The 27,952-nt window shown below is 51.5% G+C and overlaps 1 protein-coding gene and 1 long non-coding RNA gene across 2 annotated transcripts; both read right to left on the bottom strand.

Annotated features, from left to right (window-relative positions):
• Positions 1–5,458: 5,458 nt before the first annotated feature.
• On the bottom strand, positions 5,459–14,382 carry LOC143696580 (uncharacterized). Its single transcript, XR_013185980.1, has 2 exons — positions 13,911–14,382; positions 5,459–10,700 (listed from the first exon to the last, which is right to left on the bottom strand). It is a non-coding gene; the product is annotated as an uncharacterized LOC143696580 (long non-coding RNA).
• A 3,716-nt stretch (positions 14,383–18,098) lies between these two features.
• LOC143696566 (SWI/SNF-related matrix-associated actin-dependent regulator of chromatin subfamily A member 5-like) lies at positions 18,099–23,590 on the bottom strand. Its single transcript, XM_077193134.1, has 9 exons — positions 23,551–23,590; positions 22,590–22,909; positions 22,349–22,501; positions 20,965–21,101; positions 20,362–20,506; positions 19,857–19,976; positions 19,513–19,623; positions 18,861–18,974; positions 18,099–18,242 (listed from the first exon to the last, which is right to left on the bottom strand). Exons 1-9 carry the CDS (start codon positions 23,588–23,590, stop codon positions 18,099–18,101), a joined length of 1,284 nt encoding a protein of 427 aa, XP_077049249.1.
• Positions 23,591–27,952: the final 4,362 nt, after the last annotated feature.

The raw sequence follows: 27,952 nt of genomic DNA, 5'->3' as shown, positions 1-27,952 counted from the left end.
TGAATATGAAAGCTTCTGGCCATGCCTTGATCCCGCGCAAGGAGCACAGAGCGAGTTCTCCCCTCAGGAGCAGCCCTGTCGGCCGGCAGTGCCGGCTCCTCCCGGGCACTGCCATGCGCCTCCTCCTCCTGGCGGAGCCCGAGCAGAGAGCCCGCGTCCCCGAGTCCCCGGGCGGGATGCGAGTCCCGGGCTCGGGCCCGTCCCTCTGCTCCCGCTCAGTGCAAGGGGCTCGGTGCCGGCTGCTGCCGAGCCCCGGCCGCTGGGGCTCCGCTTCCTCTGCCAAAGCTGCCGCTGTCCCTGAGCGAGGCGGGGCAGCTGCCATGGCCCGGGAGCGCGGCCATCCTTGGCGAGCTGCTCCTTCCCGGCGGCGGCAGCTGGGAGCTGCCTCAGCCTGAGCTCAGGAGCCGGGCAGGAGCGCCCGGATCGTCACCCGCTGCTGCCCGCTCCGGCCCGGGCACCGGGCACCCCTTCGCTTCCCCCGGGCCGAGCGGACCCGGGGCTGTTCCCCGCGCCGCGGCAGCGCCCGGAGCCACGAGCGGCATCGCTCCGTGAGCCGGAGGCGGCGCAACAAACCCGGCTGGGGATAATGGGATATCGCAGTGCTGGGATAACGCGGTATTGCAGACAGGCTGCATTTGATGGCATCCTTTCAGGGCAGGCTTCCTACCTTCTAATGCCACGGGTGGGTTTTTTGCTAGCCTGCAGCAGTTCTCCCAGGAGAATCAAATGTGTGAGAGGTCCATTCCCTGTGACCATCTGTGGGGATGGCCGCAGTCAATTCCACCACCCTGTGAACTGAGACTAATAAATTGGGCATTTTTCTGGTCTCAGAATCGGGAGTCCTGTGGGTTGTTTGCTTGTTGTTTTTTTTTTTTTTTTTTTTTTTTTTTTTTGTTTTGTTTTGTTTTTTTTGTTGTTTTTTTTTTTTTGTGGTGGTGAAGGTGAGGAGGGCTCAGGGACAAAGTCCTCCGCTGCTGGCACTTGGACCCAGTCGCAGCTGGGCAGGCCGAGGGCTGTGAAGCCGGGACTTGAGCCCTGTGTTTCGGGGGTGCAGAACGAGGCTCGCCCAGGCCTGGAGCACAGAGGCCGAGTCCTGCATTTTGGGGCCCGGGGCCAGAGCCGAAATGCTGCGTGCGAGTGCTCGGAAGGCGGAGCCCCGGCCCGGCGCTGTCCGGGCCCGGCCCCGGCCTGACGGGGGCGGCTTCGGGGCTGAGAGAAGCGCTCAGGCGCTCCCTCGTGGCGCTCGGCAGCGGAGGCCGAGCTCCGGCCGAGGCTCTTCCCGGAGCCGGGACACTCGTGGGGCCTCTCCCCGGTGCCGATGGGCGGGGGGTGAGGAGCCGGGAGCGCGGCGTTGCGGAGCCCGTGGGGCCGGCGTTCGGGGGCTCGGGCCCAGCCCCCGCCGCGGTCTCGGGTGCCGGAGGCCCCGGGGCCGTTGCCGGGCGGGCGGGGAGGTGCCGGGGGCAGGAGGCGGGGCGGGAGCCGCGGTGTCCCCGGGCCTGGGCGGGTCCCGGCCGGGGCTCGGCGAGCCCGGGCCCGACGGAGCGGGACGGGAAGGCGCGGCCGACGGTTGCCGCTCCCTGCCCGCCACTCCCGCCCGCGGCGCCGGGACACGGAAGGTGACACCGGGACGGGGCTCTGCGGGCTCAGGAGAGCCAGGCCCCTCCCGCCCCATAGCGATGCCAGTCCCGATGGCGACGGGGGAGAGGCGGCACCGCCCGGGGCCCCCCGGCAGAGCCAGGCAGCGCTCGGCCCCCGCAGCCCGGGCCGCGGTCACGGCCCCGCCGCAGCGGCCCAGGCTCCGAGCGGTCCCCGGCGGGAGCAGCCGTCGGGCGGGGCTCGCACAGCGCCGAGCGAGGCTCCCGAGCGATAGCCCCGGGACCGGGGGGGACAGGGGGGCGGGGCCGGCACAGGTGCGAGGGGCGGGGCCACGGAGCGCGGGCACGGGGCGATGCGACGGTGCCACCGCCACCGAGGCCGGGGGTGGCGGGCAGAGCGCCGCTGGGGTGTGCCGGGCGGTGCCGCCTCTCCCCCGTCGGGCGGATGGAAGCGGCAGCGGGCCCGGGACCGGTTTGGGGCCCGGGATGGCCGCGGGCACGGGGCGCTGCCGGGTGCGGGATCGCGGCCGTTCCCCGGTGCGGAGCCGCCGTGTGGGGCCGGCACCACGCAGGGCGCCCTCTGGCGGACACGGAGCGCGGTGCGAGCGCGGCGCCCCCGCCTGGCGGGGGAACGCGGTGCGGGGGGCGGAGCCTGAAAACAGGGGGCGGGGACAGGGGCGGAACCGGGCGGCACAAGGGACGGGGCCTGAGAGAACGGGGGCGGGGCCAGGCGGCACAAAGGGCGGGGCCAGGGGCGGGGCCGCCTCAGGTGTGCACGGCGGGCGCGGCTCAGGTGTGCGGGGCCCCAGAGCGGCTGCGCGGGGCGGGGCCGAGGTGTTTTAGACCCCGGAAATCGCCTCGGCCGCCATTTGCTCACTCAGAGCACGGTGCGGACGGGAGCTCCGTGTGCGGGCTCCGCAGGTAAGGCGCGGAGGCTTCGGCCTCCCTTTCTGTCCCTCTCTCTAGCCCTCCTTCCTTCCCCGCGTATTCCCTTTCTTTCTCCCACTTCCCTCTCGCCCTAAAACGCTCCTTTCCTCTCCTCCCAAACCCGACTCCCCCCACTCGTTCCTGTCGTGTCCCTTCCCCACTACTCCCTTCTATTCCTCCTCTTTCCACCGTCCCTCTTGTCCCCCCTCGGCCTTTCCCTTCCTGTCCCGCTTCCGTCGTCACTCCGACCCCTCTCCCTCCCCGTCCTCACCACCCCCATCTCTCCTGTCTCCCCGTCCTCCCGTTTCCTTCTTTTCTCGCAGCCGCGGGGCTCGGGGTGCCGGGCAAGAATAAAGCCCTGAGGGCCGGAGCCCGGCGCCCCCGGCCTCGCTGGGGTCCCCACACGGGGCCGGAGCCGCTCTGCGGGTCCCCCCATTGCAGTCCAACACACCGCCCGACACCGCCGGGGCTCCGGCTTTCCCAACATCACACTGGGGGGGTCCTGGGGTGGGGGGCCCGAGTTACAGGGGCCCCCTCATTAGGAGGGGGTCCCAGGGGGGAGGGGGGTTTAGGAGGGGCCCCCTCGTTAGGAGGGGGTCCCAGGGGGGAGGGGGGTTAGGAGGGGCCCCCTCCGGAGGAGGGGGTCCCTGGGGGGGGGTGGGGGAGGGCCCCCCTCCGGAGGAGGGGGTCCAGGGGAGGGGGCGGGGTCTGGGGGGCGTAATCCCCCTCCAGGCTCCGCCCCCTTCCCCGGACCCCCTCCTCCGGACGGGGTCCCACCCCGGCCCCCTCCAGGGACCCCCTCCTCCGGACCGGGCCCCGGGAGGGGGGGAGGGCGGGTGGGGTGGGGGGGACGTAGAGGGGGGCACGTCGCTCTGCAGCGTCAACACACGTAAAAAAAAAAAATTGCCAGACACACGACCGTCCCCTGCCGTGCTGTCCCCGCCCGCCCCACCCTCCCCCCGGGCCCCGGTCCGGAGGAGGGGGTCCCTGGAGGGGGCCGGGGCGGGACCCCGTCCGGAGGAGGGCGTCCAGGGGAGGGGGCGGGGCCTGGGGGGTATTACCCCCAGGCCCCGCCCCCTCCCCTGGACCCCCTCCTCCGGAGGGGGCCCTCCCCGACCCCCCCCCAGGGACCCCCTCCTCCGGAGGGGGCCCCTCCTAACCCCCCTCCCCCCTGGGACCCCCTCCTAATGAGGGGGCCCCTCCTATCCCCCCCCCTCCCCCCTGGGACCCCCTCCTAATGAGGGGGCCCCTGTAACTCGGGCCCCCCGCCCCAGGACCCCCCCAGTGTGATGTTGGGAAAGCCGGAGCCCCGGCGGTGTCGGGCGGTGTGTTGGACTGCAATGGGGGGACCCGCAGAGCGGCTCCGGCCCCGTGTGGGGACCCCAGCGAGGCCGGGGGCGCCGGGCTCCGGCCCTCAGGGCTTTATTCTTGCCCGGCACCCCGAGCCCCGCGGCTGCGAGAAAAGGAGGACAGTGGGGAATGGAAAACAAGAACAGGGGAACGGAGAAGAAGGTGGGGAGAGATCGGGGTGTGCAGGACAGCAGAGGACGGGGCTGGGGGGAAGGCAGGCTGGAGGAAGGAGCGGGATTGAGGGCGGGTGGGGAGCGACTGGTGGGGGGGAAGGGGGAGCTGGGAGCGGGGTCAGGGGGGAGTCCGGCTGGGGAGGGAAGGCAGAGGATGGGAAAGTAGGGTAGGGTAGGTGGGGTAGAGAACGAGAGAGGGGCGGCCGTAGGGGGGGAGGGAGGGGAGGGCTAGGGGGGAGAGGGAGGGGGGGGGTTTGGGGGGGGGAGGGTGTAGGGGGTGGGGGAGGGGTGGAAGGGAGGGTAGAAAGGAGAAATACACAGAAATACAACACAACAGAAACGCAGGAGAAAAGAAACGCAGAGAAAAAGAAATATAGGGCCCCGGCCGGCAGCAACCTCCCTCACCCAACGCCGAGGAGCAAATGGCTCCGCCGGGCCCTCCCCGCGCCTTAAATCCCCCAAGGCCCCGCCCCGCGCAGCCGCACTGGGGTCCCTCACACCTGTGCAGACCCCGCCCCTCGCACCTGTGCCGGCCCCGCCCCCAGGGCCCCGCCTCCCCCCCGCCCCCCGCCCGCCCATAAATCCCGGCGGATCGGCGCCTGTCCCGTTTTCTGCGCGGGATGCTCATCCCGGGAGGCGGCGGGAGCGTCGGTCGGAGCGCTGTGCGGAGATCCGGATCGGGGGCTGCTGCTGGTGCTGCGCGGGGTCCACGGCGCTCGGCTGGGACCGGGACGGGGATGGGGATTTAGGCCTGGGAATTCGTATCCTGGTCCTGCCGGTATTTCTTGTCGAAGCTGGGCCGAGCTGCTTCTTTCTCGGCGGGCAGGGTATGGGTGCCAAGGCCAGAGAATCGAGGTAGGATTGGGGCTGGGATCGGGACCACTATCGCTGCGGTCGGGAAAAGCCGCTCCGGGACAGGCGCTGCCGCTCCGGTTGCGGCCAGCGCGGGGCTGGGTCTCGCCGGGGCTCCAGGCACGCTCCGGCTGCGGCGGCAGGGAGCCGGTGCCGTGCCGCTGCCATGGCCGCCAGGAGGACGACGCTTCCCCGGAGCAGCCTCTGGATCGCGGCTGGCAGCGGGAAGGACACCGAGACCGCCCGTACCGGCCCCGGGACCCCATGGGCATCGCCGCTCGCTCAGCGCCGCCGCCCGCCCCGCGGGGCGCCCCCTGGCGGACACGGCGCCGCCCCGCAGCCCCCCCGGCCCGGTAACGCCACGAGCGCCGCGCTCCCCTACGAGCCCCAGCGCCCGCAGCCCCAGCTCCGTGCCCGCAGCCCCTGCTGGGGGCTGCAGCTTCCCAGCCACGAGCAGCCGCTCTGGGACGGCCGCTGGGGCCGAGGCGTTGCTGCTCCCGCTGCCATTGTGCCTGGGGTGGGACTGGAGCCCCAGGGAAACGCTAGGAAAAACCCCATGGGTTAAAAAACCAGTGCAAACGATTTGTTCTTTATTTCCAGAGCCGTGAGAATCATCAAGTCCAATGTGAGAAGTGACTGGCCCAGCTGTGCATCAAACCCAGAATTTTGGCCTTCTCAGCACCCTGCTCCAAACACCTGGGCCAATCCCAGGGCTGTTCCAAAGGCCCTGTGTGGGATGGCAATGACTGCTGCCACTAAGAGAACTCCTCTGCAAATGCAGCTCCTTCCCTTCTGCTACTGCTGCTTTGCACAGCAGCCCCTGCAATGGCTGTGGGGCAGAACTGGCTGGCACTCAACATGGCAGCACCAAACTCTTCCCCATAGCCCTGATTGTTCTGCCCTTGCCAGGATTTCCCCAGCAGCTGTAAATGTGCTCCCACAATGTCCCTTTGTTTCCCCAGGAAGAAGCCAACAAGACAAGCCCTGAGGGTTACCTTGCTCCGTGGCCAAAGCTCTTCTGGAGAGTGCCGGGGGGCGTTGCCTGCAGGTGAGTGTTGCCAGCTCCAAACCATGCTGGCTGCTGAGGCCAGGGCTGTTTTTCTGGCCCAGGGGCCTCGGTGTCTCCTGCTGGCTGCCAGCCATGCTCCTTGGTGTTCCCTGGCTGTGTCCCAGCTGGCTGGGAGCGCAGGGCAGGAGGAGGCCAGGAGCTCCTGAAAGGCAGCAGCACCTCGTGTCTTTGGCATCTGCAGGGGAGGAGCTGTGCCTGCACCGTGGCTCCTGGGCCAGGGGCTGCTCTGAGCAGGCCCCTGGAAATGCTTCAGCCCGGACAGAGACCACCAGCAGCCCAGCAGGACCCCAAGGAGCAGCTGGCATTGCTGGGAATGGAGGCACGGGCCCTTTGCAGAGGGGCTCAGCAGCAACTCCTGGCTCAGAGCTCCCACACAGCTGCCAGCTGTGGCCCAGCCACCCCAAATCCCTTCCCTCCTCCCCAGCCTGAGGCCATCGGCCATCAGCAGCATCAAAGCCAAGGCCATCTTCCCCCACAGATGTTCAATCCCAGGCAGCAGCCCTCAGAGGTACCTGAAAATCAGTGGGATGGAGTTCGGAGTTTTTCAGGGATCCAGCTGGAAGTGCAGAAGTGATGGAAAGCTTTCCCAGGTAGGTGCCACAGGAGGTGTGCTGAAGACAAAGCTGTGCATCCCTTTCCTGAGAGAAAAGAATTTGTAGAGGCCCCTGCTGAGGCTCTGAAAGGAGCTGAGCTTCTGCAGGGAGAGATGTCCCCCCCTGGGCACAGGGGCTGCCTCAGCTCAGGCTGGGAGCACATCTGGCCACTGCCTTCTCCTGCTCTAAACCATCCACTGGATCTTCTCCATCCTGGAGCTCAGGGGGGTGAAATGGGCTCCATTCCAGGCAGCTCTGGCCAGTGAGCCCAGGGACACCATTGGGCTGAGGGTTCTCAACAGCCACTTCTATGGAATAGAACCCTGGCCTTGGCCCTGTGCTGCTGAGCTTCCTTGGAAGCTCTGCTGGCTCCTGACACAGCTGCTGTCCAAGGCAGCAGCTCTGCATGGGAATGCCCACACTCCATGGGGCACTGGGAGGTTACTGCAGCGGGAATGGAGCAGGGAATTTGGGGCTATGGGTAGAATTCATCAGAACTGGCACAGCTGACAGGGAACCCCAAATCTGGGCACCATACAGAGAACAATCTTTGTCCTGCCCTGTCAGCTCCAACACCTGGGCTGAGAAGTTTTGGGAATTAAATGGATGGAATGATACAAACCACAGCAAGTGGCATCACCCAGAGGGACAATCCAGGTCCCAGACAATTGCTCCACAATCCACTATGGGGGAAAACACCCTGTGCCTGCCAGGAGCTCTGACTCTGCTTCTCTACCAGCTCCTGAGCAGTGTCAGGGCCACCATGAGGGCCTTAAAATCCAAACAAACCCCCTATCCCACACAGTGAATAATCCAAATAAAGAAATGCATTCTTGTCATCAAAGCTCCAAACTGTGTCAAGAGCTCTGCCAACAAGTTAATGGGATTCCCAAGAATCTCATTAATGCTCTTGGTTTCAGTTTTATGTATTTTTAATCCCTCAGTGGGCAGCCTGTACATCTTATCCTGGGATTTAGAGGCTGAGCAGGGCTGGCTTTGGGTTGACCCCCACCTCTGGCCCCAGCCTGTGCAAACACACCTTGTGCCAGGCTGGGTGAACTCCTCACCTCAGCGTTTCCCTCCTAAATATCCCCTCCTTATCTCTCTGGAGATTCACTGACATTTTGCCCAAACCATGCACTCCTCACCTCCATGTGGCCTCCAAGTGTCCATTCTGTTCCTCACAGGTGCCCTGGTGCCACCGTGTTGGTCCCTTGGCCTTTCTCCAGCCCGAGGCTGCTCCTCTGCTCGCTCTCTGCAGTCTCATCCCACAGGGATCCTCTTCTCCCTTCCCTGCTGGCTGCTGCCAAGGAAGGAGGCCACAGGGAGTCTCCAGTGCTGCCCCCTCAGCCCTGGAGAGTCCTGGCTGTGGGCCCGAGGGGCCTGGGATTTCCCAGGGAAATTGTCTGCTCGTCTCCCTTCAATGACCTCAGCAATTCCCTCCAAAATGCCACCTCACTGCCCCTGACATCCCCTCACATTCCACTGCCCTACACAAACAGTTCTTGGATCCCCTCTAGATCACACCAGGTTTTCAGCCACATGAATGGCATCACCTGTGCCCACTGCTCGTTATTCACCCAACCAAAATCAAGAGCAAATGTTGGTTGGGCTTTAATAACAACTTGAAAGAACTTTACAGCACAATAAATCACCTTTTTCTTCTGTGGGTTTTTTTTCCCTTCAGCTGCTGGGCTTCCCTGTGAGGATGTGTGCTGAGCTCTGGGTGGAGGGGACTGTCAGGCTGAAGGGCTGTGGGTTTGTGTTCTTCTCCCTGGGCATCAGCCACTGCCCCAATCCCTTTGCCCAGGCTGTTCCCTGTGCCTGTGCTCAGGCTGGGGCAGCACAGGCAGACGCAGCTCTCAGCACTCCCTGCTCCAAACACAGCTCTGGCCTCCACTGCAATCTGGCTCTGCTGGGAGGTTTGCTCCTAGAGAAATCCAAGAATTGCTCATGGCAATGTGGAGAATCAATCTCCACAAAGGGAGGTAAGGAATAAAATCCTGCTTTGGGAGCCCTTGGGATCTGCAGGGCTGCTGAGGGAAGGGGACATTCCCTGCCTGCAGTGCACACAGCCCCACCTGCAGCAGCCAGCCCAGCCTGCCAGCTGGGCACTGCCAGCCCCTCTCTGAGCACCCTCCCTGTGCTGCTCCCTCTCGGTGCCTTTGGCAATCCCAGCCTGAGCCTGAGCAGCCCAAAGCTCTGGCTGGCAGCCCAGGGACAAAGGGACGCTCCCAGGGATGGGGCACATTCCCAGCAAACGCTCCCAGCAAGGCCCAGAGGCACCCCTGGAGCTCCTGGCTGGGGCTGGCAGGAGGGCACAGCCCCCAGCTGGGCTGGCAGTGACAGCAGTGACAGCAGCCAAGTGCCACGCTCTGGTGGCACAGCACAGACACCCAGGCCAGCACTGCCCGTGGGAGGGGCACAATGAATGCTGCTCCCTGTGCTGCCCCATGCCAGCAGGAAAGCTCCAGGGGCATGGAAACTCCTGCCCCTTCCCCCCAGCCCAGATGAGCACTCCTCAGCTCCCAACACCCAGTTCTCACCTCCAGCCTGCTCCCGGGGCTGCTGCCACCTTCCTGACAAGGTGCCAAAGGCCCCTGGGCACAGGGCTCCCTCTGTGTCTCAGGGCTTGGGCACGGCAGGGACCAGGCTGCTCCAGCAAGGACAGCCTGGAAGCAGAGCAGATGTCCCAGGGCTGGCAACGGGCTGGGGACAGCAGTTCTGAAACCCAGAGTGCTGAAAACAGCCCCCAAAGTGTTCTATGGTCACACCTTGAACATGGCTCCAAAGGGCAGCAGCTCTGGTGCCAGAGCAGCACCTGCACCATTCCCTGTGCCAGCCCTGGCTCACTGAAAAACAAAACAAATCAACCACACCCAGGCCTTGTTTGCACAATTCCTGATCCAAACCCTCACCTTTCCTGCCCGGCACTGAGGCAAATCTGACACAGCATTGAGAAGTGGCCTTTGCTGAGAGCAGCCATCATCCCAGTCCTCCAGCCTTGGCAAGATTGTGCAGTGAATGGACCTCAGCTCTACTCCTAAACCTCAATTTCTGTCAGTTTTTGTTAGAAAGATACTGGACAGGAAATCATGCAGCAGAATTTGCAAATTGCACAAGGAATAACAAGGCCCAGAGCAAAGCCAACCACCCCCATCACTGCTGCACCCCAGTTCTGGGAGAAATGCTGATCTCATTTCTAAATACTGCCCTTCCCTCCCACTCAGTCCTTCCCTGCACATCCCTGCAGAGCATGGACTCCATCTTTTGCTGCCAACAGCTCCTCTCCAGCCCAGAGCCCACTGCTCACAGACACAAACTGAGCAAGCCTAAGGCAATGTTCCCAGCAGCAGATGCAATTCCTGAACTCCCTTTTCCCTGGATTCTGAGCCCTTGCAGGAAACTCAGCTCAGCCCAGAGTCTGTTCTGCTTTCCCAGAGGGAAATACAGCCTGATGGGCCCCAGCTCTGGCACCACATTGCCCTTGTTCCTGCTGCCCTGGAAAGGCACAGGCAAAGCCAGTCCCTCAGAGCCCATCCCTGGGCCCCAGGAGAGCTGGAGCTGCTCCCAGATGCCAGGGCCCTGCAGGGCTGTGCTGACACGAGCACAGGCTGACCCCTGTGCCCAGCACCACCCCTCACTCTGCTCCCACGGCTCCCAAATGCTGCCAGCCCTGCCCCTGCCCCTGTGCCAGGGCCGTGCCTGCCCCCAGCCCCAGCAGAGGCTGTCACCCAGCCCTGCAGCGGCTGCCAGCCCTGGCAGAGCTGGGCATGCACTGAGAGCTCCCCAAGGAAGGCCCAGAGCAGCCCTGGGCTGCACAGACAATGCCCAAGCTGCCCTCAGGGCACAGCCAGCACCACAGCTCCAGCAGCCCCAGGGAACTCTGGCACTGCCTCTGCACCTCTGCCCTTCTCCAGCAGGCACAGCTGGGGCTGGGCTGGCAGCAATGGCATTGCCATGGCAGCTCATGCCAGCAGAGAGGAAAAGGGGAGCCCTGTGTCCCTCTGACTCACCCCACAGCGTGGGCAGGACCAGAGCCCTCCAGCGCAGAGCCCTGCTGCTGAAGCCTCTTGCCTTTGGCTGCTCCAACACCAAAGCTTCGGGCAAACATGGGAGGAGTTGGATGATTTTTCCTGCCCTGAAAGAGAGGAGAAAAGAAAATTAAGTCCACTGTGGAAGTCCAAGGATCCCAGCTCTCCTAGCTCTGCTCTGCTGGCTCACTATGGGGTTTTACCCAGGAGAGGTGACACCAATTCAAACACAAACGTGTCCTTTGCCAGCACTTTTATTCCTGACTATTTCAGACAATGAAAGGATGCTCATTTTTCATCTTGCATTCTCTGCCTCATTTGAACAGAACCATTTTTATCCCAGAGCCCACGTGGCAGCCATTCCATCCTTTCCCATTGGACTTGGCACAAAGGAAGGGACACCCGGGATGCTGCACCACAAGAAATCCCAAAGAGAATCCCCTCCAAAACCTCCCAGGGAAAGGGTTTTTGCTTTTGGGACACAAGAAAGGCCTTGGGCCATTTGCACCCACATGGAAAGCCCACACTGAGCACTTGCTTTTAAAGATGTTGCACTTGAAGTTACAGACATGGAATTGCTTTGGGATTTGGCATTTCCTGCACCCACACAAACACATTCAAGGAATTAAGCGCAGAGTCCTGAAGTTTGGTTATTCCAGTGCTGTTTTGGTAGTGCCACTTGACACACCAAAATCCACAGCAACACTTCAAAAAATGCAAAGCAACTTTCACCCCCACAGCCCCCTTCCTTTCCATTTTGCAGTTTTGGGCTCCTCTTAAGAACAGCTTAAAGAAAAGAAGAGAAAAGGCCAGGACCTGCTCCCAGCCAGTGCCCCAGCCACCTGTTTGCCAGAGATTCTCCTTACAGCTGATGGCTTTTCTAAGAAAGCTCCAGCTCAGCCTTATCACAATCCCCTGGCAGCCCTCACCACGAGCCCCAAAGGCCAGGGCACATCTGTGTGCTGCCTCAGGAAGCTCAGGGGCTCTCTGGGCGACAAAGCCTGGTTTGGGCCCAGAGCTGACTCTGCTCCCTGCTGGCTGAACTGTGCAGCTGTGGGATGCAGCTGGGTGCTGCAGGGCAGAGTGTGTCACCCTCTGTGCCAGCCAGGCTCCAAAGGCAGCCCTTGGTGCCCCAGCAGCGCTGCTGGAAGCGCTGGCAGCGCTTGGCACAGATGGGATGGAGCCTTCCCACAGCTCTGTGCCCTGGCACCGAGGCTGGCACAGCAGAGAGGCCGATGGCAGCAGAACAAACCCAGCTGGCTTTCCATGGGCACTGATGGCACTGAGAGCCCCAGGCCAGAGCTACTCCCTGCCCAGCCCAGGAGCTCCCAGTGCTGCTGCAGGGCACGGGCTCTGAGGGAACCCTGCAGCTGGGACAGGAACGCAGCAGCGACAATTCCCAGGCACAAAGAGATCCCCACCTGCTCCAGCAACTGAACCTCTGGGGCTCAGCCCCACGGGCTGTCCCTGCTCCAGGCAGGAGGAGCCACACAGCCCCCGAGGCTGGGCTCACCCCCTGCCCTGCCAGCAGGAAACAAGGGCTTCATGAAGCTTGGGGACACCTTCTGTCCCCAGAGGGCTCTGACACAACATCCAGCAGTGTGGATCTTTAATAAAGACAGCTCGGACCTATCCTTGCCACACACTCGCCTTTGTTATTGCCTCACAGTCTCTGCTTTAAAATGTTTTGCTATTACAAGTGTTTAAACAAGACTGACCGTGAGCCCTGCACCCTTGCCGTGCTCCAAGCCCGAAGGCAGAGCTGGATATCCTCACACTCATCCAGCCTGAGGGAGCTGCTGCAGCATTTAAAACATTTACAAACCACCCCTGCCCTGAGGCTGTGCAGCCCTGGGAGGTGCCTGGGTGCCAGCCCAGCATTAGAGATGGGACATCAGGAGAGCGAGCAGACAACGCCCACTGCAGCCTCTGCACTCTCGGCGCTGCAGCTGCACGATCCTCACTGCTCAGCGACTCTCAGCTCTGATTCCAGGACTCCCGCCAGGAAACTGAGGGCCCTTTCCAGATGCAAATCCCCACAGAGCCACTGCTCTCCTCTCCACCCACCCTCCTGCTCCACCTTTTACCCCTTTGGTAGCCACCACCCCACCCAGGACACAGAGGAGGCTCTCGGGTGCCAACTGAGACCCAAATCGATCCAGGTGCCTCAGGAAATAAATACAAACCAACTCCTCCCTTCTAGGCTAACAAAATGTCCTGGTGCCCAGTTCCTGTTTCCTAAGGCAAAACCCACGCATCAGGGGAAAATGGCAAGTCCCAAACCCAACCAAACCCGGTTTGGCATCGGTTTCCATCAGGACCGTTCAGGTTTCCCAGTGCCCCTCAGCTGCAGCCACAGGAGCAGCTTCTCTCTGGGACCCAGGGGGGTGGGCACAGGGACACCCATCCCGCTGCTTCCCGGCAAACAGAGCTCAGCCCAGCCCAGAATGGAACAGAACAAATGCAGTTCTTGCCCTTGCCATTTATGTCTGAGCTCTGGCACGCTGTTATTGAGCACAAAACTCCCGAGAGGGGACAGTCTGTAACTACTGCTCTGGATCAAGGATCATCTGTCAGTTCGTGTATGCACTGCACAGCTTTCATAAACAGCACTGTAACAGACACTAGTTTAGACTATAATACTATAATAGACTATAATAGAGACTGTGAAATGTTCAAATGCTTTTACACGTAAGGAACTCAGAAAATGGTCTCAGATAATGAGGTGATTTCCCACAGCTGGGGACAATCTTATCTGAAACACAAGATAACAGAAACAGAAACCAGAACACTGAAAAAAAAAAGGAAAAATTTACTGACCCTCGTTATCAAATAGCGAGGGACTGAAAATAAGACAGGATGGCACCACAGGAAGAAATAAAGTATATTGGTTTAATCCACAAGATGGCGCGAAGGTTCCAACCAAGAAAAAGAACATCTAAACTGAAAAGGACTCTTGGAATATGTATAAACTCTAATGAATATGCACACCCCACTGCAATGGAACAGAATCTAGAGAACACGGTTTAAGGGAACCGGGTGCTCCTGGCAAACAGCCAAGCACCCCAGCGCTGCCTTTTATCCCTTAACAAACGTGTAAAAATTCTAGAGAGTGAACTCTGTTTCTCACCCAATAAAACGCTGTTCCCGCAGCTGGGACGAGCCCCACCTTCATTCCACGGCACACGATCCCAGAGAGCCGCAAGGCCCGGGACAGAGCCGTGCCACCCGCAGCGGGTCCCACGCAGCAGCGCCCAAAGCAGCCCCGGCCCCCTGTGGGTGCCCCCGGCCCAGCTCCCTCCCCTCCGGCCGCTCACCTGAGGGCACCGCCCGCTGCCTCCCGGCGCTGCTGCCGAGCCGAGGGCATTGTCCCCGCTCCTGGCCCAAAGGCCGCGTTCTGCGCTGCAGGGCGCGCTCCGGGGGACGCGGGGGCGGGCAGGGACAGGGTGAGCCGGGCTGCGGCGGCTGTCCCAGCGCTCTGTCCCCTCCCGGGGCTCAGGCCGGGGAGCGGGGCCCTGCCAGCGGCCGCCATTGCAGCGCGGAGCAGAGTCAGGTAGGGCTGAAGAGCCGAGTGTGGCCGAGTGGAGCCGACAACAGCCGAGTGTGGCCGAGTGGAGCCGACAACAGCCGAGTGTGGCCGAGTGGAGCCGACAACAGCCGAGTGTGGCCGAGTGGAGCCGACAACAGCCGAGTGTGGCCGAGTGGAGCCGACAACAGCCGAGTGTGGCCGACAGCAGCCGACAACAGCCGAGTGTGGCCGACAGCAGCCGACAACAGCCGAGCCTACCCGAACGGCCGACTCTGGCCGCGATTTGCCGAATCCATCCGAGCTTAGCTGAGGTGAACTGAACGGAACGCGACGGAACCGCGTTCAGCCCAACCGAACTAGATAAGCCCGACCGAACTAGATAAGCCCGACCGAACTAGATAAGCCGAACCCACCTGAACATTACGGCGTCGCTCACTCACCCATCTCTCAGTGTGGGCAGGCACCCTCAGCTCTAAGGAGCCGTGCAGAGCGAGTGCTCCGTCCCTTGGGAAGCACGGAGTGATCAGCCCCAGGGACAGGAAAGTACAGACAAATGCCGTGGTCAGCCCTGAGGATTCAGGAGGATTCCGAGCCAGTGGCCCAGAACCTGCCACAATTCTATCTACAATTGCAATGTAATTACGGTGGGACAATGCCAGGCTGGAGTTCAGAGAGCTCGGCCGTTCCACCGGGGCTGGGGACATGACTGAGGGGGTTTTGTGTCAGTCTGATGGCCCTGAGCAGCATCAAGAACCAAAAGGAAATTTTACAGAAATGTTTTGAGATGGATTGCCCCAAAAACTTGGGCTGCTTCTAGGGGGACAAAAGATTGAAAAAGCTTTCTGTTGAATTCCTGTCAGAAAGTCCAGACCCACTGGTTCAGCTATGGAAGGGATGGATATGATGCACCACAGAAAGAGACAAAAGCAGAAATGTTAAAAGGTCTATCTCCCATCCTTCCCCAAGACTGTTGGATCAGTCTTTTTTAAGTGCTCTCTAATCTGATGTTTCTAACTCCCTCTGTCTTCTGCCATCTCTACCTGTTTCTACTTTACTCCAATTCTCTCCACCTGTTTTCCTATGTTTCTCTCCCCCCTATTGCTCTACCCACCTACCTCTCTCCCTTCTCTTCCTCCATTTCTCTCTCTCCCTCTCTCTATCCCTCTCCATCCCTTTATCTCCCCCATTTCTCCCTCTCTCCATCCCCCTCTCTCCATTTCTCTCTCTCTCTCTTAATTTCAGTTCCACGTGTCCAGAAGGAACTGTGCTCCTCCCCAAGGCCTGTACTATGTGGAGTTACACAGCGCTCTGAACTGTGTGCTGTAATACAGAAGACTGTTACAAACACCAGGGTAGACCATAGCTAAGGGTGTCATCACAGCACTTCCATGGGATGGAAAAGCCATAGGAAGAAATTGCTGAGTGTTATGCAAAGAGACCAATGTCATGCCCAAGATGTCTTCATACATCAGCAGCACTGGTCAGACAGGGGTCATGCATCTCCCCTCACTGGCACCAGGAAAAAAAAAAAGAAACTGAGCAAACCCACCTTTGTATCGAGAGCCTTTTTTATGCTGATTCGTCTCTGAATTCTAGCTTCTCCTCTTTCAATCTGAGCCATGATCTTCTCTATGTCTTGGAGTTCATTGCATCTTTCCCAGAACACAGCTAAGAAAAGAACAACTTCTTAGTATCTTATCATGCATTGTAAAAGTCAGGGGTTTAACCTTAAAAAAAGGATGTTAGCTGTTCCTTCCTTTTACCAGAGCTTACTGCTGTGTAACAACAGACATGCCTTGAGCTGGTAAGAAACCTTCCCTTCCAGCTACCATGTGCTGCAGTAGTACAAATGCTGTTTTGAAGAGGGTAGATATAGGAATCTTCAGTTTAAGTGAGGTACAATACAGGCCAGTAAGACTTTTGTGTGTCAGTCTCCTCAAAGGAAACAAAGCTTCTTCAAATGAAAACGGATGTAACAGAATACAGTTTTATCAATAGAAGCAAGAGGGCAACTGAGTGCCCGAAGACAAGCAAGTGCCTGAAAGACCATTAGGTGTTTAAATAAGGGGTTTTTGTACAAGATTTTTGCACATTTTCAACTTGCTCTGTACCTTTAGAAATGTAGTGCCAGGACTTTGCAGCTACACTACAGTGGAAAAAAATCTCTTCTAATGCGAGGTTAAGACTCAGGTTACCAGTGGTGGCTGTAGGTTCAATCGTGATGTATTTACTGAGTTCTGCTCTCGAGGAGGAGGTAAAGGTTAACTTCTCATTAATGAATACAAGGAAAAGGGAAATCTCTTCAGCTAAGCAGTGTTTCTCAGCATTTCCCTTTGCAAAAATTAACAAGAACTGAAGACAGTGCTACCCAGTTAGATTCAGGATACAGTGAAGTGGCTCAGCAGGAGTTTAGGTGTGCATTTTAGTACAGCCTTAGTTGTGCAGGCGGTAATGATGGTAAAAGACAGAGCAGCAGATCCAAAATACATCAATATAATTCTACCCCAAAAATCTTAGAACAGCAGTGTAAGAAATTCTCAGCAGTAGGATGTTACCATGTTCTCAGGCAGTTCAAATGAGCCAAGCAGAGTTAGATACTCTCAGAGCTGAGTACAGAATTAAGTTACCTGAATACTCAATGACTTCCTCTGGGGTTTTTCCTTCGACTTCTCGTGCTATATTTTCAATGTCATCACGGCCCCACTTCTCATTGGCTTTGAGGAACTGGTTGAAATCTCTCTTATTCCAGTTAGTGAAGCCCTATACAGCAATCAAGAGGAAACATTGCACAGAGGTTCAGGATTTGTCCATCTCCAAATTTGATTCAACTGGTTTCTTGAAATTGCCTGTAACACTTCCATCATTCCACAGTGTTAAACCTTTTCTTTCTCTGCAGTTTAATTTAGTAGAACTCTTTTTATACTGCAGTCACTGTAGTCTCTCTATTTAAATACTGCAAAATGACTAGCACTAGTTCTTTATTTACCTAGTAATTTCTGGTAAGTTTTCAGCTGAAAAATTAATCCCTCCTCCTAATAGTCTCTCTGTGGGATTACTTTCTAAGAAAAAAAAATTGCTCAAGTGAAAGTAGTGTAATGGCTTTTGTTTTGTCAAAAAGGCCCCCCAAGTGCCTCACAGACACCCTCAGCCATTGCATCATTGCAGTGACCACTGCACGGTCACTCTCCCTCAGAAGGACTAAAGCCACCTTGTGATGGTGATTTTCAGCAGAGACACAAGTAGCACTGCTGAAGTCATGAGCTAAAGTAGGTTCATTTCATATTACCAGTAGCTTTTACAAGTAGTGGGAAGTAGCAAGTTCTGCCAGCCATGTTGTGATTTAGCCACAGCTTACTGGACTGTACTGATTCCTGACCTCTGTGATTCTGGTGTCTCCACAGTGAGCTGTTCCAGCTCATTACTACGCAAGCAAGAAATCCTGTCCTGTAATTCCGATCCCCTGCCAAAATACAACGTGTAAATAAAATATCCAAATAAGGCATATCAAGCATTCACCTGGTTTTAAATTATTTAAATATACAGGCTTCCTAATTATATACTTATTCAGCTCACACCCTCTTTTAGTGAGGGGAACTATCCACTACCAGATGTGGTTTAGGAAAACTGACTGTTCAGACCCCAGGATTCACTTCCATAAGGGTGTGAAACTGAGGCAGAATATGTGCATTAAATCATGTGGAATGCAGCACACCCAGCTCTGCAGCCATTCTGCAAGGTTTCATGGAAAGACATCACAGTCTATAGTGAATGCCAGACTAGGATTCAGGAGAATCCTTGGTGCACATTCCTCAAAGATATCCTATGACATAGGCCTATGACAAACCTAATGCTGGAAACTCTTTTCAGTCTGAACCAAACTGTGCAGATGTGTTAACTACGGCACATGCCGATCAGTGACCAAGAAATGCTCCCATAATGCTGTGAAACACAAAACAAGCTTTGGCTGATTTCAGTCTCACTGAAGACCTGACAATACCCGGGTTAGAAGTTTCTCTTTTTCTTCTAGTTCTTCATCATTAAGAGGTTCAGCCTCATCAATCTTAAGCTGCTCTTCCTTTTGTGCTTGGGCTGCATTTGGGAGATCAGGATTACGAGGTACCTGAAAGGTTTTGCACTTTATAAAACTGAATTAATTTTTCACAGATAATTACTAATTGTCACCTTTTTGTTAATATAACCTAATAGCTTCGACAGCTGAACATGATTTTATTTCATTTAAATTACTGTGAAAGGCTGGAAAAGTACTTATTCTCCTACTGTTGCATTAAACTGTTCCATTGCAAGAATTTAGAGAATAACACAGAAGGGACTGGACCTTAAAGATCACCTCTTTTCCAAGCCCCTGCTATGGGCAGGGCCACCTTCTGCTTAGACAAGGATGCTCAAAGGCTCGTCCAACGTGGCCTTGAACACTTCCAAGCAAGTGGAATGTGGGTCATCCACAGCTTCTCTGGGCAAATTGTGCCAGTGCCTCACCACACTCACAGTGAAGAATTTCCTTCCAATATCCAACCCAAACCTGCCCTCTGTCAGTTTAAAGCTGCTCCCTTGTAAAAAGTCCCTTTTCAGCTTTCCTGCAAGCCCCCTCTAGGTACTGAAAGGCTGCAATTTGGTTGCTCCAGAGCCTTTGCTTCTCCAGACTGAACAATCCCAACTCTCAGCCTTTCCTCCTAAGAGAGGTGCTCCAGCCCTCTGGTCAAGGAAATTCTTCAGTTACCTTGTAACCAATTGTTTTCCTGTCGTAGAGAATCTCTTTTTCCAACAGTTCAAACAGGCGAGGAGGAAAGAACTGGAAGTCCTGTACATTTGGCTGTTTTGGAGGCCGTGGAGCCTGAAACACAAAGCTTGCATTTGCTCCCTTTCACATCCAGAATCTGCTTGCTTGTAAGAAGTAATTTAAGTTTATGAGCAAACAAAAAGCATTATTGTTACAAAAATGCACTGTCTTAACTTGGGGGGAAAAAAGTCACACCATGCAAGACACACCAACCACCACAAAGAATTCTAAAAGTAAAAGAGCAGTGAGAGAAGGGGAAGAGAGGTCTTTTGGGAGGAGGTGGCTGGTGAAAAAGTCACACGTGTTTAAAGCATTAATCTTCCACAGGAAAATTTACAGCTGCTTAAATAAGAACTAGAAAAAACTTGATCTTAGCCTCCCTAACGTCTTACAAGTTTCATACTGTTCTTATTTTTTCTCACAGAAGTTTGTCTCAAGTCTTTTGGAAATTTTTTCTAAATTTAGATAGTCCCTCCACTTTATAAAAGTGAACAGAGCAGTTTTTATGACTCAAGACCTATTTGTTGCTTAGAGCTTCAGCCATTTACCATACATATTGAAAAAATTTATTTCTTTTGATTAGTCAACTCACCTTGGGTGCTTTTGGTTCACTGACTCGAAGAGCCTCTCTGAAGTAAGCATCCACAGCATAATTGGCTTTTCTTTCTCTTTTAGGGGGTTCAATCCACTCTGTAAATGCCAACTATAAAAACAAAACCCATCACCCCCAAAACCAAAAATTAAGTCTTGCAAGATCATGAGACCAGCTACAAGTTTTATGTAAAATTAGATCTACATCTACTTCATTATAAGTGTTATAAGTGTTATTTAAACTATTTTCATAGATGACACTGTATTTTACCCAATACCTCTTAAATAAGTATGACTAAAACATGCAATTCAGGGCATTCCTCCAAAAGAAACTTAAAACATTACCTTCTGTTTTTCTCTGTAGTCTTCCCCTTCAAAATTATACACGCTAGATTCAGTATCCATAGTAAAATTCCTAAGGGAGCTTTCACCCATCTTTGAAAGTTTTTCATTCATTTCCGCAGTCTTGGACAGGGGATACAGAAAAGAATAGTAGCCATTTGGATGGTACTTCATTATTTAACATCTCATTCCCAGATAGAACGGGAGCCATTTTGGAAGGCACGTCATTATTAAACACCTCATTCCAGAAAGGAGCCACTCTGAAAGGTACTTCATTTTAAAACATCCCATTGCCAGAAAGAAGAGGAGCCATTCTAGAAGGTACTTGACTATAAAACATCTTATTGACAACATCAGAAAAAACAGACACGATTGAGTAACACAAAAACCCTCTACAGCAAAAACCCCTTTTCTCTCCAGCTTGGAACCAAGTTATCATCCAGAGACTCACTATCTTGCCATCACATTCAAATCTACAGGTGAGCTTCCCCTTTTCAAACCTTCTCACCTTCTTTGCCCCTCTTTCCAAAATGTGATCAATATCTTCATCTGTAATCTCACTATCCTTTGAAGCAAACACGTGTGTTGCTCCATGTCTGATCATTTGCAGCATTTCATCCTTTCCAAGTTTATTCAGGTTTTGATCCACCAATCTTCCTAAAGATAAAAATGCTTGAGGATAGCAACTCACTGAAGAGTTTATGTTATGGAAGGAGCAATACAGGATTTTCTCCCCCTTATATTTCCACATACAAACTACATATTACTGATTCCAAGCAAGTCAACTAAGGTTACCTTACTTTTCTCTGTCTATTAGAAAAAGGAAAGGCATTCATTTAAATTTAAAGTGAAAGAAGAAACTGAGTGCTTTAAAAAGTCAAATCTGACTATACCCCACTAGGCAGGTAAGCAAAAAGTTAGTGAGGAAATGCCTACTCCTACAGTAAAACAAATTTCCAAGTGGATGAGGCCTTTGCACATGAACTCCCTTCAGAGTTCAGATGAGGCAAAAGCAACACTCCCACTGGTTCTTACTGGCTGATTCCACCATGATTTACAATGGGAGAAGAAGGGAATTTCATCCTAGATCCGAAGTGCCTTCATATAATACTTGCCTTGCTGGATGACTATGGAATCCAGGCGCAGTTTCATTTCTGCACGCTCCACTATCCTTTCCTCCACGGTATTGTCTGTAATAAACCTGAACACACGGACAGTCTTGGTCTGCCCAATTCTGTGCGCTCGATCCTGCCCAAAACAGTAACAAAAAAGTCAGCACTTGCCTTCCAGCATGACTACATAATGAGGTTTAAGATTTTCATTATTTACAGCACACAAATTTACAAAACAGAACAGCACAGGTTACTAAAATGTTTACAGCTATCCATGGCTACCCAAGATATTACATTTTTATCTACATTGCAGGTTTGGGGTTTTTTTTTTTCAATAACACTGACAGTGAGTGTGTCTCTATGTGTCATAGCTAAAAAACAGCAGGATTTGGGGTTTTTCATTAAATCACACACAGAGGAGAAGATTTGGATGCTTCTGACCTTAAGCAACCTTCTGTAGAATCAAAGCATGAAGAAATCATCTCTCTGCTGACCAAAAGCTGCCTTTCTCAAAATCCTTCAGTAGTGCCATGAATAGTTCAAGAAAAATACAATAACCCTGCCTCTCCTGACTAGTGAAACATGAACCACTGTGAGAATCAGTATTCTCAACACACACCTGTAGTGGGAGCTGGTACTGCCTCATTTGAGCTATTAGACACCAGTTCCATCATTCTTTTGAAGTGATTTTTGCTAGAGTACTTGAGACCCACAGGTTAACTGAAATAATTTAAGACATTTCCAAGACTTCTCTCTGAAAGGCCTCATTTGTCAAAAAAAAAAAAACCAAAAAAAACCCCAACCAAAAATCCAAAAATCCACTGGCAGTTTTTAGATAGCTTTGCTTTCTTAGGTGGTCACTAATGTCCTTGACATGTATCCAGGATGGAGATGCATCCACATCTACTTAAAAAAACCCCTAAGGATAGTTACTAAAATGAGATCCTTTCATTACCATCACCATAAAAGCAGTTTTTGAAAACTTTAATTCAACTTTTCTTTATCTCATTTTCAAGATCGCAGGAAAAACAGTGAAAACACATTCACCTCCACTCCCCACAACAGCTTTATAGTTTTGGGATTAACAACCTAGATTTAATTCATTTTTACTTACTCAAGTAGGCTATTTGCATTAAACAATACTATGAGGTGTAGCACACACCCAGCATTTCCCACTACATAAAACACTGTATAACCCAAATGTGACTGAGGACTAATGGTTCCACACAGTGGAAGCTGCACTTGAACTGAAAATTAGTCTTACAAATCCTGCTCCTGTGCTAAAATGGGAAAATACCAATTTATTTTGGAAGTACACATTTCTAGCAAAGTACTGTGAGAAAAAGAAAAACAAAACCCCATAATTTCCATCTGGAATCTTACCATAGCCTGGAGATCTACTTGTGGATTCCAGTCTGAATCAAAGAGAATTACAACATCAGCAGTAGCCAGATCGATTCCAAGACCTCCTGCTCGTGTACTCAACATGAACACAAATTTTGAGCTGTCAGGATCATTGAATGCATTAATGGAAGCCTAAATCAATGAAAAGAATGTATCAGTTAAACAAAATGTTTTACAAGTAGTATTTTTACATAAATACAATCCCTGAAGTTGTAAATACCTGTCGCTCATTGTGAGGAGTTTGTCCATCCAGTCTGCAATATTCGTAATTTCTCCACATACAGTAATCTTCCAAAATATCTAGAACTCTTGTCATCTGCCTGAAGATTAGAACCCTTGAGCCTGTTTGGGTAAAAAGGTTTCTTATGCTTTCACCAAAATGTAAGATTAAACAAACTCTCCAAGTCTGCACTACCAGAAAAGGAAGGAGGGCAATTCCATGTACTAAGAAGAAAAGTCGTTTGAATTTCAGACCCAAACTACAATGCAGGGCTGCAGCTGCTGCTGCCACAGCACATCCATGCCATAGGACACGTTTGTCTTACCCTGATATGTCACTGTCTAATTAATGGCTGGCTTCTCCTTTTCATTTTGTGTTGTACTCCCCAAGGAAAAGTTCCCAGACATGGCAGAGTAAGATGGTAGCACAAATATAAAAACATTATCAAGTATAAATAATAAAATTTTGAAGTATTTGATTGTTTTGGATTTAAGATCTCTAGAAATAAAGTGAATTCTTCTTAAGTACTTGTCAGTTTACTGCCAAGAACAACTTAAATAAAAAAAAAAAAAGAAAAGGTTCAGTACTTTATGCATATACACTCAACCATTTCCAGTCTACTGGAGAAATTTAAGTAAAACACAGGATATAACAAAGTTTCTACTTCCTTTTGTCCTTTGGACTCAAGGGTTAATACTGAACTCTCTTGTTTAAGATGCTAATTTGATTTGAGACCAGTCCAGTATTAATTACAACACCTCATCAATAAACCTGATATCAGGAAGAAACCAAGATCAAAAAAGCACAGTAACCACTGAATTGCTTGGTTTTCAGTCTTGAGTTATACAGTCACAGCTGCTTGGATGATACCTAGATACAAAGTACAGTTTACTTCTATACTACAGAAGGTTGAGGTTTGGACGTGGTTTTGTTTTCCTGCAAAGTGTCCCCACTCACAAACCTACATCCAACTTCTTTAGCAAAGTTACTACTGTAAGCATACTCAAAAAATAGTGAGCTAAAAATTTATTCCAGTGTCAAAAACTCTGTTGCAAGTGACTTTTACAGTAATCCATTTCAAAGCTCAAATAACTTTAAAACAACTCAAGAGTTCCCCCATGTCTGAGTGTTTATAGAATACACAGAAAAACCTCAGGTACTGTTCAAAATCACATCCAGCAAGAAAGACCAACATTTCACACAGGATTTGACTTGAGCTATGTATGAGGACTCTGAATCTGAAATGGTCCTTCATGGCAAATCAAAGGCGTGGCTAAAATACTACATAATTATATTGCAGATAGCTAAGAAAACTATGAAAGAAAATCTAAAGCCCCAATCAAATGATGTTTTTATGGTGTGAACTTAGCTGCGATGAAAAAGTGGGAAAAAAAAAGAAATCAAAACACTTCAACACAAAAAGCCATAATGGACTATTGATCCAAGCTGGTATCATACTAGAAACCAACAGTAATCCTGGCTAAAGTCCGCTGGGTTTTGCTCAGAATACACAAAAATATTACTGAACCAAAAAACTCTCAAAACCCCAGAAAGGAGATGTATACCTTGTTCTTTCAACTTAGGCAGCAATTTGTCTAGAAGTACCATTTTGCCACTGTTAGTGACCAAATGCATGTCTGTTGTGTAAGGTGGGCCAGGCTCTGCTCCATCAAAGAGGTACGGGTGATTGCAGCATTTCCGCAGCTGCATCAGGATGTTCAGCAGTCTCATCTTGTCCAGCTTCCCAGCTGAGTTCAGGATATCTATATCCTTCATCAGGATTCGGGTATACCTACAGCACGGAAAGAAAAAAACCCTTCTGTTCACTCTAAAATGAAGCTGGGGGATGACTTACAAGCTGCATCTTTTGCTGGTGCAGAGGGAGGAGGAGGAAAGGTTTGAATACATGTAAGCCAGGAAAAGCCTGTGGGAGACAGAACCTGCCCTCAGCATCATGGCAGCCATGGGACATGGTTTGGGTGTCATTCTTTTGCCTCTGGGCAAGTCAGAAATGTAGCACAGACTCACAGAATCGATTGGGTTGCAAGAGAACTCTGAGATCATCAGTTCCAACCTTAGGCTAAACACCACCATCCACTGGGTGCCACATCCAGCTGTTTCCTCAATACCTCCAGAGATGGTGAATCCACCACCTGTCTGAGCAGTCTATTCCAATGCTTGACAACCCTTTCCATTAAGAGATTCCTCCTGATGCTTGACCTGAACCTCCCTTGGTGTAGTTTGAGGCCATTTCTTCTTGTTCTGTTGCCTGGGAGAAGAGGCTGATGACCCCCTCGGCTGCACCCTCCCATCCAGGAGTCGTGCAGAACAAAAAGGTTCCTCCTGAACCTCCTCTCCTTTAAGCAAGAAGTTAAGCAAGTTTTCATAAGTCTTTAGGCTACAAATACTGTCTAAAGCTCACCCTTCTCTTCATTTAATCAGGTAAATCTCCCTGACATGCATGGTTCTGTCATAGCAGTGTCAGAAAGAAACAGGAATAAACTGGGAGTATACCAGAGAGAATAAATTGAGTTCTACACAACCTCCAAGTCACAGACAGCACATTCCTTCTGAGCCTGAACCACAGCCCAGTCAAGCACATGCATTAATTACCATTCTCGCTGCATTTTGCTGAGGCCCACATAAATTTTAACTTCCTTCTTTGGAGGCAAGCTTTTCTCCACATCAGCCTTGATGCGACGGAGAAGGAATGGTCGTAGCACCTGAAAGAGGTTCACCATTAAATGCATTTTGGAAACTGAAACACTGATCAGGTCAATGGATGAAGCAAAGAGCAGATATTCTCTATCACAGATACATGATCTAGTGTTAGACAATCTGAAAAAAAAAAAGCAACCTCTATGGAGAAATTATTTGCTATACATAGGATATACATGTGCTTTATTTGAAAGACTCAAAGATTAGGTCAAAATGATCTTTGACATGGTTCTGTGTCCTTGGACTTAATTTTGCTTGACTGAAAAGTTGTGGAATAATCTCTCTCATCCTAATAGTCTATCATAAGAAGTATTAGAAGAACTGTTTGGGATTTAACTTAGGTAAATGTAACCCTTGTATAAAAGGCAAAAGGACTCACCATAGGAAGGCGCTCCACCAGTTTTTGATCCCCTAGACAGTTGTTGGTATCAAATCACGAATCAAAATCCTGTATCAACAAAATCATTGGTTTATAAGAGGCTTCCTTTCAAGGTACAATAGCATCACAATGGTGAACAAATACAACTCTCATATGGCCAGGAAGTAAAAGAACAAATGACCTTATTTGGCCTATTTTATGAAAAGCTTTATAACAAACATTTCCAACTCAATCTATCACTTATCAGTAACTGACACCACTAACTATACATATCCAGGTCTACTTTCAAATTGGGAAAACCAGCAAAATTAATTTGATTCAGAAACAAAAGACTTACTTCAGCTGAGGTAAAGACATCTGGCAAAAGGAAGTTGAGAAGTGCCCAGAGTTCATGTAATTTTGTATGTAAAATGTTGTATGTAAAATCATGTAAATAAAATTGTTCTGAAGTGGAGTTCCAGTTAATAGCAGTCGGTTGGTAGTCTTGAATTCCCTTACAATTTCTGATAACTGAAGGACAGTGAGACATGTCCAAATATCAAACATATATATTTAAACATTACTAGTCCCTACACCATCAACTAAATAACCCACACAGATCTCTTGCTTAGTGTAAAATAAATTACCTTTGATTTTTCATTTTTAATCCTGTGGGCCTCATCTATAACAAGGTATCTCCAGTTGAACTTTTTGAATACTGACTTCTCTTTGATAAGCATTTCATATGATGTTACACAGACATCCCATTCTCCAGGCAGCAACACATCTCTCACAAAGGCAGCCTAGGTAACAAGGTGACAGCTGGTAACTGAGGCTTTGTCAAATTTAAAGGGAGTTAAGTTCCACTTTTTCCACAGGGAAAAGTCTAAGTACATGATATGATGTCCTCTGCCCTATGCAGGTCCATGATGCTCAATAAATAAGGGGAATTTCCTCAGTCAGAGACATAAAATCAGAGTGTTGCACCTATGCAAGGAGCAAATGATGTTTTGAAAAATGGGGCTCTTACACTGTATTATGTATAACACTTCTCCCCATCGCCGTTCATCCATCCAGATAAAATGGAACCTCTTTCCTCTTCAAATGTCAAATATGTAATAGATATTTGGAAATGGAAAGGATACCTTAGGGTACATGCTAATGTACTTCCTTCAATTAGGTTTTATGATTATGACCTTTATTCCAACAATAATTTAATGTTTTAATTAAATTTGCAACCATTTTCATTGCTGCAAGATGTCCTTCATCTCCCTCTACTGTAATTGAATGGAGTGGTTTTCAATCACAATCAGCAATATCTAACAAGAAATTTTAATACCTCTTTTCAGGAATCTAAAATGGATCTTTCATGTTTTAAAACAAACTTCATACCAGTGCTATGGCAAGGAATAATTCCCACCTCTACTGTAAGCAAATAATACACATTTTCCATTTTGGCAACCAGATGTGGAATATTAAATGTTAGTTACAAAAAGAAAATGAAAAGACTTAAACTCCTTTAAGTAAGAATGAGCAAAGTTGAAAAAATTAAAAATTAAACTAATAATCGCACCTTGGTAAAGAATATCCATTGGTAATTACAATGTCTCTTGACTTATGACATGTTTCTGACTAAACATCAAAATCTGAATGCAGGTTACTGGGTTCAGTCTTCATATATCTTTAACATCTCTGATTTTCAAGAATTCATTTGCTCAGAAAATATCCATTACATTTGAAATAATAATCATATTTGAACACCTTTTGACAATATTGTGATCTGCCCAGCCACAGACATTCAAAGGAGTGACTTACACAATGCAAAAGATTTCTGGAAATAGGTTACAGCAGAATATTACTTGTGCACTTACCAAAAATGCCAAAAATGTTGAAAATAGCATTTATTCTTTTGAAAACATCAGTCTAGCATTTCTTCTTTGCAGCAATTTCTTCCCAAATCCACTCTTCTTGTTTCTGTACAGATGATTTCTTTTCAACCAGGGTTATGTTGCCTACAATAACAGCAACAAGGATGTTCAGGAAAGGGGAAAAAAAACACCAGAAAAAAAATGTACAGAATATTTAATTTGCAAGAAGAAAATAAACTACTGCTTTGCATTCTTTATGTAACAGCAGCAACTCTGCACACATTTGCACAGAAGGGGGAAGCACAGCAGCAGAAACAGGAAAACAGTTAATATTAACTCATCACCTTAGAAAAATAAAAAAATAGACAGTATTTTCCTCTTTCTTGCACATAGATTTAAAATTTCCTGGAAGGACATCC

This window comes from Agelaius phoeniceus, chromosome W, assembly GCF_051311805.1.
Source record: "Agelaius phoeniceus isolate bAgePho1 chromosome W, bAgePho1.hap1, whole genome shotgun sequence".
NCBI lineage: Eukaryota > Metazoa > Chordata > Aves > Passeriformes > Icteridae > Agelaius > Agelaius phoeniceus.
Note: the sequence above shows the minus strand (reverse complement) of the source record. Positions and strands in the feature narration are given on the sequence as shown.

What these genes read in the sequence shown, in the direction of transcription:
- LOC143696566 (XM_077193134.1), bottom strand. Translation starts at nt 23,590, where the DNA reads ATGCTTACAGTAGTAACTTTGCTAAAGAAGTTGGATGTAG. An exon ending in AAGTAGATCTCCAGGCTATG is followed by an intron (nt 21,102 to 22,348) that starts GTAAGATTCCAG and finishes TGTTTTGGGCAG; the next exon opens with GATCGAGCGCACAGAATTGG. An exon ending in TGGAAAGAGGGGCAAAGAAG is followed by an intron (nt 19,977 to 20,361) that starts GTGAGAAGGTTT and finishes CCCCTGTCCAAG; the next exon opens with ACTGCGGAAATGAATGAAAA.